General features: G+C 34.3%; 1 protein-coding gene across 1 annotated transcript in view; it reads left to right on the top strand.

The window, feature by feature from the left end:
• The first annotated feature begins 510 nt into the window (after window positions 1-510).
• The window catches only part of LOC106464748 (neurotactin-like), a 12,524-nt gene continuing 970 nt past the window's right edge, over window positions 511-12,064 (top strand). Inside the window, exons 1-5 of the mRNA XM_022392539.1 lie at window positions 511-1,186; window positions 3,718-3,881; window positions 5,294-5,442; window positions 7,567-7,638; window positions 8,624-8,808. Of these exons, the coding sequence (XP_022248247.1) occupies window positions 542-1,186; window positions 3,718-3,881; window positions 5,294-5,442; window positions 7,567-7,638; window positions 8,624-8,808 (1,215 nt within the window). The 5' untranslated portion in view covers window positions 511-541. The remainder of the gene's footprint in view (window positions 1,187-3,717; window positions 3,882-5,293; window positions 5,443-7,566; window positions 7,639-8,623; window positions 8,809-12,064) is intronic.

Genomic DNA, 12,064 nt, shown 5'->3' with positions numbered 1-12,064 from the left:
TCTCTAGGGTTATAGTGTGTAACGCCTGAATTGTATTCATTACTTGTTAATATATATGGTTTGTATATATAAATTCAAAGTTTCTTGTGTTACAGTGTGTAAAGCTTAAACTGGATACATTATTGGTAATAGATGTGGTTTTATTGTCCCACACCACAATCAAATTTTTATCCGTCTGCTTGTGATACAATTTCACACCTAAAATCCAGCTTTATTGTTACAAAGTTTTGGTAATTTCCTATATATATTAGATATTGATTATATATTTTTTATTTTTATCAGGTTATTTAACAAAAATCCAAAAAGAGATTACAAAATGAAAGTGGAGAATACGATTGACAGAGAGTCGGTAAATAAAGGTAACATTAAGTCGGCCAGTATTGGAAGAAAATCCGAAAACAAAAACCTGGAACGTGATGAGCAAACTATCAGAAATGTCAATGGAATCGAAGTGACTATATCTCCTCCTGAAGAAAACGTTTCGCCAGAAAATTCGGCCGAAGTTAGATTAAGAACATTTCACTATTGGAAATGGATAATTATGGGAGTTCTCATGCTGTTTTTAGCCATAATTATTGTTATTATTGGAGTTTTACTCACAAGTTCCGAGCCTCAACCTCTTCAAAAGACAGCTAACCCCTTAACTATAACAGAATGTGGACAAATTCAGGGCCTTATTCAAGATGGAGTCTATGTTTTCAAAGGCATTCCCTACGCCCTTCCCCCCACTGGTGAGCATCGATGGAAGCCACCCCAGCCAGTAGCTGCCATTGAAGACTGTTGGAATGGCATTTTTATGGCCCACAACATGAGTAAGTCTTGCTACCAAAAAGGGTCTTTAATTTCTCATCAGGACTTCAGTGAAGACTGTTTGTATCTGAATGTGTACACTCCTAGTTTGTCTCACCACCAGCTTCGTCCCGTTATAGTTTACATTCCAGGCTATTCACTACAGGGGTCTTACGTAGATTTGGAGTGGCAACCCAATCCCATATTAGCCAAAGAGAAAGATGTCTTACTTGTTACTTTTAATTACCGATTGAATGTGTTTGGCTTCATGACTCTGAAGGTGCTATCAGACGCTGTTCGGCCTCCTACCTCCGGAAACTACGGTTTCTATGATCAAATCGCAGCTCTCAAGTGGGTGAAGAGGAATATCATCCATTTTGGAGGAGATGCAAAAAAAGTGAGAATTTAATTTAACATTCGAACTTCATTGATTTCCCATTATTAAAGTATTAATATTCAATTTGTTAGAAAGACTTTTGAAACTGTGAAAAAAGTTATATTTTACTCTTTTAAATAGAACTACATAGTACAAAAATTACAAGGTTGAGTATGTTATACTAAAACGATTTTAAATATGCAAAGCAGAAAACCATGTGACAACCACAGCCGATATAAAGTTGCGGTAGAACTACACTTTTACATTGTTTACTGTTAGTTGATGCCACCGAAAATTATCGCTTTTGAGAAGTGTATGCGAATATCTTTTCCAATACAAGATATTCATCCACTCAATTTATATAGACGTGTTCAGAACGATCATTTACAATATTCAAGACAAAGATATCCATTATATTTAATGATATTGAAAAACAAAAAAATGTGGATCAATTTGAAGAACCAGAACCATCCAGAAAGAGACTTGCATGAAGTCGTACCTCAACCATGGTAAGTAAAGTGCTTCATCGTGTAACAGGTAAGAATTTACGAACACAAGGGTCAGTCGTAAGTGCTGTCCACTTATGCCAGGTAACTACGCAACATATCCTAGAAGAGTTTCCGCCTGAAAACGCGACACAAACTGCTTCCACAACATATAAGTTCAAGCGTCCCATACTTCTAGCAGCTGGATAATGAATGAAATGAGTCTTCTTACTATTTCATATGATGACGCACCAGCCCTGTAGCTAGATGTCTTTGGATTTCCGTGAGACCGGACTGTTGAAACGGGCGTTTGAAAACCACCACTCTCGTACACTAGATGGATTATTTAAAGCTGCAGAGAGAAGGAGTGTACTCTGAGTAAGACATCGTTACGAAGGAACCTTTTGTAATGAAAATTACGCTGCAGGGCTATTGTCAAAATGCACGAGAGTCAGATAGAGTACGACTGGACGTGGCTTCAAAATCGTTTTAATATAAAGTGCTGGACTTCTGTACCAGTATAAATATCACTATTCATACTATATTAGCAACATGTCTTTTAGTTCTTACTTATGAAAATATGTATATAAATTAATAATTAACTAAATTAAAGTTTAGTATAACAGTAATATGAGAACCTTGGAGTATCTCCCTCCGAGTTTGTGGTATTAAGAGTTTTTAACAAATAAATTTGTTTTTATTATTGTTATACGTTTGATATTAAAAAAAAGACAACATTATGTAGTTGAAGATTCTACTATATTTTATACCTTAATTAACTATTTCAGTTTGTATTATCAGTTTGGAGGTATAAAACTTGATTTTTATTTTAAAATAATTGTTAAATACCTGTTTCATTTGTGCAGTGTATATTCGATGGAATTCGTAAAAAAAACAAAAAACATTAAGTGGAAAGCAGGAGTTAAAATTCTCAAACTTAACATACCCTAAGATTCGGGTAATAGACGTCCCTACTTCTGAAACTACTGACCCCGAGGGAAGGCAGCCAGTCAGCTGCAGAACCCCTACTTCTGAAACCATTGACCCCGAGGGAAGGCAAGCCAGTCAGCTGCAGAACCCCTACTTCTGAAACTATTGATCCCGAGGGAAGGCAAGCCAGTCAGCTGTAAAACCCCCTACTTCTGAAACTATTGATCCCGAGGGAAGGCAAGCCAGTCAGCTGTAAAACCCCCTACTTCTGAAACTATTGATCCCGAGGGAAGGCAATCCAGTCAGCTGTAAAACCCCCTACTTCTGAAACTATTGACCCCGAGGGAAGGCATCTAGTCAGCTGCAGAACCGTACAAAGGTTTTGTCCGGATCTTTGAACCGAATAATGAAATTGACAGTCACTTCTATAACACGCCCAAAAGAGAAAAGTGCAGAGCGTGTTCAGCAACACTGTACTCTAACCCTGGACCCTTAAATCCGCACATACACTAGGCCATGCCCGGCCCTAGAAGAACAGAGACTAATAGAGAAATAATAACATGAGTATACAAACCCTTGCAAAAAACTTGCATTCCCCTTGAAGGTTTAAATGGACATCATTCAATGTTTGACTTTTGTGGACAACATTTCGACCTGCAGGTTGTTGGTATCCTTTTATTTCAGGCCTGAAACTCCCAGTCTATTTAAAATAAATCTGAATACAAATCATGAAATGAACGTGGTTAGTATAGCTGGGCAGAGAGCTGGTTGATTAAAATAATGGTACATAGCCGAATGAAAGAAAGCTAATTTTATTTTTAGAAAACAACGACAACACACAAACAGTTGAGCTAATTCCAAGGTTTACCACTTTGAACAAGATAATATAATCAAGAAATTAAGAATGAGGATTATTGGCTTTGTATCAGAAGTTGGTGAGTGAAAAATGGCATATTGGAGCTTGCAAGTGCGCGGGAAATTAAGACGGAATTCTCGTGAAGGATGCGCTGATAATACAGCAGATATATTTGGGCCCTGAACATTACGAGTCGTTTCTTTAAGTTTGTATGTCGTTCTAATGTTTCTTGATAATTAAAGAATGGACTCTCCAATTGCTGTGTTTTAAATCTTTTACAGATAACAGTATTAGCTCATGGTTCTGGAGCTACGGGGGCTGTCTATCTCCTGAGCTCCTTGAAAAGTCGGAATTTATTTAGCCAGATGTGGATCACGGGGCCGTCTGCTCAGTTCCCTGACAAAACACTCCAACAAGTTCAGTTAGAAAATTTGCAGTTTCTCAGGTGTCCATTTTTATTTTGACTAGATTTTAGATTTAAATAGTCCGGTTTCATTTTGCTACTAATATTTTGCATAATAACTACTTGTATAAAGACATAAATTTAGAAGTCAATTAATCCACTTTGTCTCTGAAGAACAAATGTTGTCTTTAAGGAGCTAACATCCATACGATGGCTAAACATATTATATGAAACTGTCGGTTTTATCAAGCAACTGTTTGTTTGTTTGTAATTAAGCCCAAAACTACACAATGAGCTACCTGTGCTGTGCCCACTATGGGTATCGAAACATAACTTTATACGTCTTATAGCCATATCTGAATGCAACCCTGAAAAGAAAAACAGCTTATCTGAATGCAACCCTGAAAAGAAAAACAGCTTATCTGAATGCAACCCTGAAAAGAAAAACACCTTATCTGAATGTAACCCTAAAAAGAAAAACAACTTATCTGAATGTAACCCTAAAAAGAAAAACAGCTTATCTGAATGCAACCCTGAAAAGAAAAACACCTTATCTGAATGTAACCCTAAAAAGAAAACAACTTATCTGAATGTAACCCTAAAAGAAAAACACCTTATCTAAATGTAACCCTGAAAAGAAAAACAGCTTATCTGAATCTAACTCTGAAAAGAAAAACATCTTATCTGAATGTAACCCTGAAAAGAAAAACACCTTATCTGAATGTAACCCTGAAAGGAAAAACACCTTATCTAAATGTAACCCTGAAAAGAAAAACAGCTTATCTGAATCTAACTCTGAAAAGAAAAACATCTTATCTGAATGTAACCCTGAAAAGAAAAACACCTTATCTGAATATAACCCTGAAAAGAAAAACACCTTATCTGAATGTAACCCTGAAAAGAAAAACACAGCAGATATTTATATTTATAATGAAGGATTTTTTTTTATTTTCTTAAGACAAATATCAAAATTTTCGTCACTTCAAACAAAAAAAATAAATTTTTTATTGGTAAAAAAGAAGTTTTTCATAAAGATATGTTGTATTTTTTTCGACAGATCTTTAGTTCGTGTAAAAGTTCTTACACAAACTGTAATTAGGAATTTCTACACTGTTCGTGTAAACGTTTTCAAAATGTCATGATAGAATAACCTATGCCCCCTAGTGGCACAGCGGTATGTCTGCGAACTTCCAACGCTAGAAACCGGGTTTCGATACCCGTGGTGGGCAGAGCACAGATAGCCCTTTGTGTAGCTTTGTGCTTAACTACAAACAAACAGAATAACATATTTTAAGTTGAAACATCTGTAATACTCGTGTCATTGTTGCTTTATAACGAGCAGACGTGCAAATGAAAAGCCCAACTTTCATTTTCTACCTCATCGCTTACAAAATTGTTTTCGGTTATAAAAATCAAGCGACTTGTAATTTTAAGGTAATACATTTTATTTACAGGAACTTGAACTGTGACACAAGGGAGTGTCTACTAATCAAAACGCCGGAAGAGTTACTGAACGCAATGCCAGATTCCTGGTCTGCTGATCATCTCACTGACCTGCCGTCCACGATGGATCGTTCTTTGAGTCCAATAGCTGTCATCGATGGTAGAACATGACTGAAAATGTTTTACTGTAACAAAAGTGTATTTTAAGTCATAAATCCCTATATCGTTTTGTACAGGTCTTTGTTTGTGTCGGAAGTTTGCTCAAATCTACACCAGGGCTATCTGCGCAAAGCCGTCACTAATTCTGAGTTAACGGACTAGAGGGAAGGCAGTTGGTTAACAACAACACTACCAATTCCTGGGCTACTCTTATATGATCGAGTAGTGGTATTTGACCATCAATCTTATAGTGCACCCATGGCTCCAAGATGCGGAGCGCGCTTTTGCAGAAACAGATAGCAAACAGTGTATTCTTGGATTTACAATCCGGGTACTCTAACTACTAGGCCACACCCGCCCCACGATGACAAGTAAAATACGAAGGAATAATTAATATATAATCGAAAGTGTCACGTTTTTAGTACAACTTTGAATTCAAAGAAATAATTTACCCTAAAAGTAAACTTCGTTTGGTTACTGTTGTCTTCGGAATTTCGTTTTACTTATAACTAGTCATCCTATCGTCCAGTTTATCTGATTTATAGTTATTTCACTTTTAACGATTCTGTAAATCTGAGCGAGCAATCACTGTTAAAATCTTTCAGTTTGTGTCTAGTAATGAACGACCACTTTTTACAAGGAATCAACTAATTGGGTAAAATAACATTTATTAAACCTTGTTCATTTCTTAGGTTCTGAGCTGTTTTACTTGTTGCTATAGGAGCCGCTAATCAAATCAAGGAGTATTTGAGAGGTCCAAACTATTAGTTTATCCCACGTTCAGAACAGGCGAATCTTTGATTAGAAATTGACCTTATAAATGGTCACCTTGAGATAGCGGTAAGTTTACGGACTTAGAACGCTAAAATCCGGGGTTCGATTCCCAGCGGTGGACACGGCAGATAGCCCAGTGTGGTTTTGTTCAAAAACAAACAAATCTTACAAATCTGTATATAGAACAAGGGTAAAAAAACAATCAAGTTGGTTATAAGATCCTTTAGCTATATCTTATGTACATTTATATTTACATATAAATAATCTCACCAGACAGACCAGTTAACTGTGTTATTTAAGACAACTGTTGTACATGACTTACAAAAATTATGCGACGTTTACAAGTTTAAACAACTACGAAACAGTAATAATTATGAACTAACGGATTGTGGTGGATGATGGGTATATACACGTGTACAGTTTCTTCCGTGCTAGGTATAATCACGTATACACATATGCGGTCACTAAATATGGCGGCAGAAAAGACTATGTGTTTCCTACTGCTAGCAGAGATGAAACTAACGGTTTGTGGTGGATGATGGGTATATACACGTGTACAGTTTCTTCCATGCTAGGTATAATCACGTATACCACATATGCGGTCACTAAATATGGCGGCAGAAAAGACTACGTGTTTCCTACTGCTAGCAGAGATGAAACTGCTTATTCTATAGCAATGACATTATCGTATTAGTTAATTAGTTAATCGTATTAGATATTCTATCAAGAAGTGGTACCAATAATTTTAAGAATTAGGGAGTGTGGCAAACAAGAAAGGAGACTCGATGGGTCGATCTCATGTCCAGATATCACTTCTCTGGAAGCACATCGTCTACAGGACAAAGGTGACTGACCTGGGGACACTATGTGATTAGATCACCGATGCAATGGCTACTGCGATGACCGATATGCTGGTCAATATATGAATGGATATCGGATATCGACTCGAATATTGAGGGCCATAAAGGGAGCACATGTACAAATGTACTGATGACAAATGATGTGGGAATAAAAATTGCATACATGTGCCCTTTATCCACTATAAACCATAAATTTCTGATTTTAATGTCTCGTCGTGGTTTTAAGTTGTTAATACGACACATGATTTTCGGAAACCCTATATATGTATCTCTATTTATTCTGAGTTTCAGAGTGAAACGCACTCCATCAAATCCTTTTCTGATAAAATTAATATCGAATTCAACGTATTTCTCTTTTCCAACTAGATATATATAGATATATAACCTTTTACAAGAATTACAAATATAATAACACTTTTCTATAGCTTTTTATTTGAAGGATTAAAATAGGCTTGTAATGTCTCATGTTTTTAATTTAATATCATTTTCAGGCGTCTTAGTATATGACGATCCTTTTACCATGTGGAAAGACGGAACGATCAACGATGTCCCGATCGTTATAGGTGAGAAGATAGTAACACAAGAAAAGTTCGTTTACTGAACCATCACCTTTTAAAATTTAGGACAGATACTGATAAAAAAAATTCATTTTTAAACACTGTGCTCAAAATAGCAACGTTTTGTGATTTTATTTCCCATTTTGGAATTTAGCAGGTCTTATAACAAAGGAAGATTTTATGTATTTTCTAACAAAACTGCCGGTAAGTTAGTGAAATGTACATTTATATTCAAAACATTGTTAAAGAAAAAAACATTTTCCCGGAGCTGATATGTTTAAGGTATTTATTATGACAGATATGGGGGTGTTCAACTCAAACTGTAACAGGTTTGTACTGGATTCAAGTTTCAGATAAGATACACTTTATTGATTATTCGTATACTTGACATTAAATATTGCTTATAGAACTGAAAAACAGGAAAATAATACTTTCTATATTCTATTTGGCTAAACGCATTTCTGTAGTGTACGTTAGGTTTATTTGAAAGCAGTATTTAGGTATATAAAGCGTCACTCAACTTTAAGTATTCTTAAAAAGAGGTGCTGAGCTGGCGAGATTACTTGTAATCTGCATAACTTTCATGCTTTGAATATTAGCCGTGTTGATCACTAAATCAATCCATAGCAGCCAGTTATCTTCAGGTCATATTGATAGTCATGTATTTATTATTAGCTGTATTAATTATTAAGCCACAACGTAGCAGCCAGTCATCCTCAGGTCATATTGATAGTCATGTATTTATTATTAGCTGTATTAATTATTAAGTCACAACGTAGCAGCCAGTCATCCTCAGGTCATACTGATAATCATGTTTTCAACATTAACCGTTTTAGTCATTAAATCACTACGTAGTAGCCAGTAATCCTCAGGTCATACAAAAATATGCTAATTTTTAGTAGATAAGACCTTTGAAGTGGAAGCTTTCTATTTATCATTGGAAAGAAAACTATTAAATTGTCATATAATAAATGTGCGTCATATTTCGCAGGAAGTGCAGCTCAAGAAATTGGACTGTGGAGTGGTGATCGTCAGGGTTTGAATACATGGACTTGGGAAGATTTCATTGATTATGTCAGACAGAGATTAGATACTATAGACACTAATTTGACGAACGCAGTATTGGACTATTACGTAAGAAACTCGTCTACCCCAAAGATGCAGTTTTATACAATGGTAAGTGTTTAAAATGTAATATGTAAATAACATTCAATAGTTATAAAAACAGTTTTACACAATGTAAGTGTTTAAAATGTAAGTATGTAAATAACATTCAATAGTGATAAAAACAGTTTTACACAATGTAAGTGTTTAAAATGTAATATGTAAATAACATTCAATAGTTATAAAAACAGTTTTACAGAATGGTAAGTTTTTAAAATGTAAGTATGTAAATAACATTCAATAGTTATAAAAACAGTTTTACACAATGGTAAGTGTTTACAATGTAAGTATGTAAATAACATTCAATAATTATAAAAACAGTTTTACACAATGGTAAGTGTTTACAATGTAAGTATGTAAATAACATTCAATAGTTATAAAACAGTTTTACACAATGGTAAGTGTTTAAAATGTAAGTATGTAAATAACATTCAATAGTTATAAAACAGTTTTACACCTGTTTTATAACTATTGAATGTTATTTACATACTTACATTTTAAACACTTACATTGTTTTACACAATGGTAAGTGTTTAAAATGTAAGTATTTAATTAACATTCAATAGTTATAAAAAGAGTTTTACACAATGGTAAGTGTTTAAAATGTAAGTATGTAAATAACATTCAATAGTTATAAAACAGTTTTACACAATGGTAAGTTTTTAAAATGTAAGTATGTAAATAACATTCAATAATTATAAAAACAGTTTTACATAATGGTAAGTGTTTAAAATGTAAGTATGTAAATAACATTCAATAATTATAAAACACTTTTACACAATGGTAAGTGTTTAAAATGTAAGTATGTAAATAACATTCAATAATTATAAAAACAGTTTTACATAATGGTAAGTGTTTAAAATGTAAGTATGTAAATAACATTCAATAATTATAAAACAGTTTTACACAATGGCAAGTGTTTAAAATGTAAGTATGTTAAACCTAATGATAACTTTACTTAAGTTGTTCTATCTCATTCTGAAACGTAGACAGCTTTCAATTGTTCAAAAAATCGGGGATGAGCCAATTGGTTTGAATTTCGCGCAAAGATACATTAAGGCTATCTGCGCTAGCCGTCCCTAACTTAGTAGTGAAAAGGCAGCTAGTCATAATCACCCACCACCAACTCTTGGACTTCTCATTTACCAACGAATAGTGGGATTGACCGTTATATCATAACGTCCCCACAGCTGAAAGGGCGAGCGTGTTTGATGGGACGGGGATTCGAACCCGCGACCCGCAGATTTCGAATCGAGTGCCCTAACCCCAAAGGCCATGCCAGGCCCAAATAAATGATAGTATTTTTCAAAATTCGAACAAAGAATTTTGAAAAATATATATGGATATTTTATAATTTTTAAACTCATGTATTTACACCACGAGGAGATAAATTTCAAGGGCTCGTGGGACATCCAGCTTTGGGGAGATCACGTCTACTTTTCTCATATATACAATTCATGTACAATTGAAGAAAATTGCTTGAAACACTCATCAGGTGGATGTAGTTATAGTTTGTTTTTAATTATGCACAAAGCTACACAAGGGCTATCTGTGCTCTGCCCACCACGGGTATCGAAACCCGGTTTCTAGCGTTGTAAGTCCACAGACATACCGCTGTGCCACTGGGGAGCGTAGTTATAGTTGATCTTGTGTTCGCTTGCATCTTGGTACGCTAGCGTTTATTTGAATTAAATTTCACTTTCTAAACTTTCATAACAAATGAATACACTTTGAACGGATAAACCACAATTTTAATAATATATTCATAGATTATCCAGTTTCATTAATTTAGGGTTTTAGTCACTTAGTTAATAATGTTTATTTCATACAAAAAATACCTTCATTCTTAATTTTTCCATAATCTTGAAATGTACATTCTTTACTTCTACGTCGCAACTACACATTTGTTATTTCATACTCGATTTCTCGTGACTTGGTTGTTTTGCATGTTTCCGCCCTAGAATTTCTAGCCATCTAGTGGTTGATTCTATATATATACCTCTTATTACAACTAAAACAAGTAAATTCGTAAACAACGTTAGATGTTATTTAGAAACCTTATAAAAATCTGTTTTCAGTGTCGAACATAATTCTCAAGTCTATTTCAGGGTAAACTTTACAAAATTAGTTATGTAATTGTTTTCTTGTTACAAGACAAGTTGATTAGTGTACATTATGGTATCTAATATGGGTTATAATTCATATACCAACATTCCTTTGGAGGAGACATTGCAGCTAGCGACTATTTTAACTTATAAAAATTATATGATGCGATTACCCAAACCAGTTTCTCAACAACTATTCGAATGTTCCACCCAAGAGTCCCATTTTCCATTTGGTGGTAACATCTATAACCAAACTGATGACGTTGCAATGGGTTCAAGATTGGCTCCATCATTAGCTACTACCATCAATAGTTGAAGGAGTGTCCGAAGAGTTTGAAACCGGTATATTACCGATGGAACGTGGATGATACGTTTGTCACCTTTAATGAATTGGAACATGTGAACCGGTTCTGTGAATATTTGAACCACAGAAAGAATAATATAAAGATCACGATAGTATATCAAGATCTGTTTGTTTGTTTGTTTTTTTGTATCAAAGTAAAGCCACATTGTGCTAACTGCTGTGTCGACCCCGGATTTATGCGTTTTAAATCCGTAAACTTATCGTTGTTCCATCGGTGAACATCAAGAAAATCTTGCTTTCTCGGGTATTTCAATGTATAATATATAAGACAATGGAATATTGAATTTTTCATAGAAACCTTTATATATTTTAGGACTATATTTTAATTTGGTTAGTTTTAGTTTTCACAAGTACAAAAATAATCTTGTGAAAATATTAGTCCATCGAGCTTATAAAATTACAAGTACTTTTCATAATGGAATGTAGAATATAAAACGATTATTGAGAAAACATGATTTTCCTATTTGAAAGATAAACAAGATCACAAGAATATATTTAAAATGAATTCTGATCAAATAACAGATAAAAATTTTGCCAAAATTATCGATATGACTGACACTGCCCTTCACTGGAAAACATGTTTTTTTTTTGTAAGAAAGCAATTACATAATTTATTTCATACAGTCCACATAGACCTGATCGTTATTTTCAAACATGAAAATAGATTGAATTTTTTAAAGTTAAAGATACGATGTTTGCACAAAAAACATTTAACGTCGTTCTAGCTGTGATGCTAGGCGTATATAGGAGCTACCACTAGATGGCTACAAAAGCGAGTGCGACAACATGCAAAACTACT

Source organism: Limulus polyphemus, unplaced genomic scaffold (assembly GCF_000517525.1).
Source record: "Limulus polyphemus unplaced genomic scaffold, Limulus_polyphemus-2.1.2 Scaffold1733, whole genome shotgun sequence".
In the NCBI taxonomy this organism is placed as follows: Eukaryota; Metazoa; Arthropoda; class Merostomata; order Xiphosura; family Limulidae; genus Limulus; species Limulus polyphemus.
The sequence above is the reverse complement of the archived record's forward strand: the minus strand, read 5'-3'. Positions and strand labels throughout refer to the sequence as shown.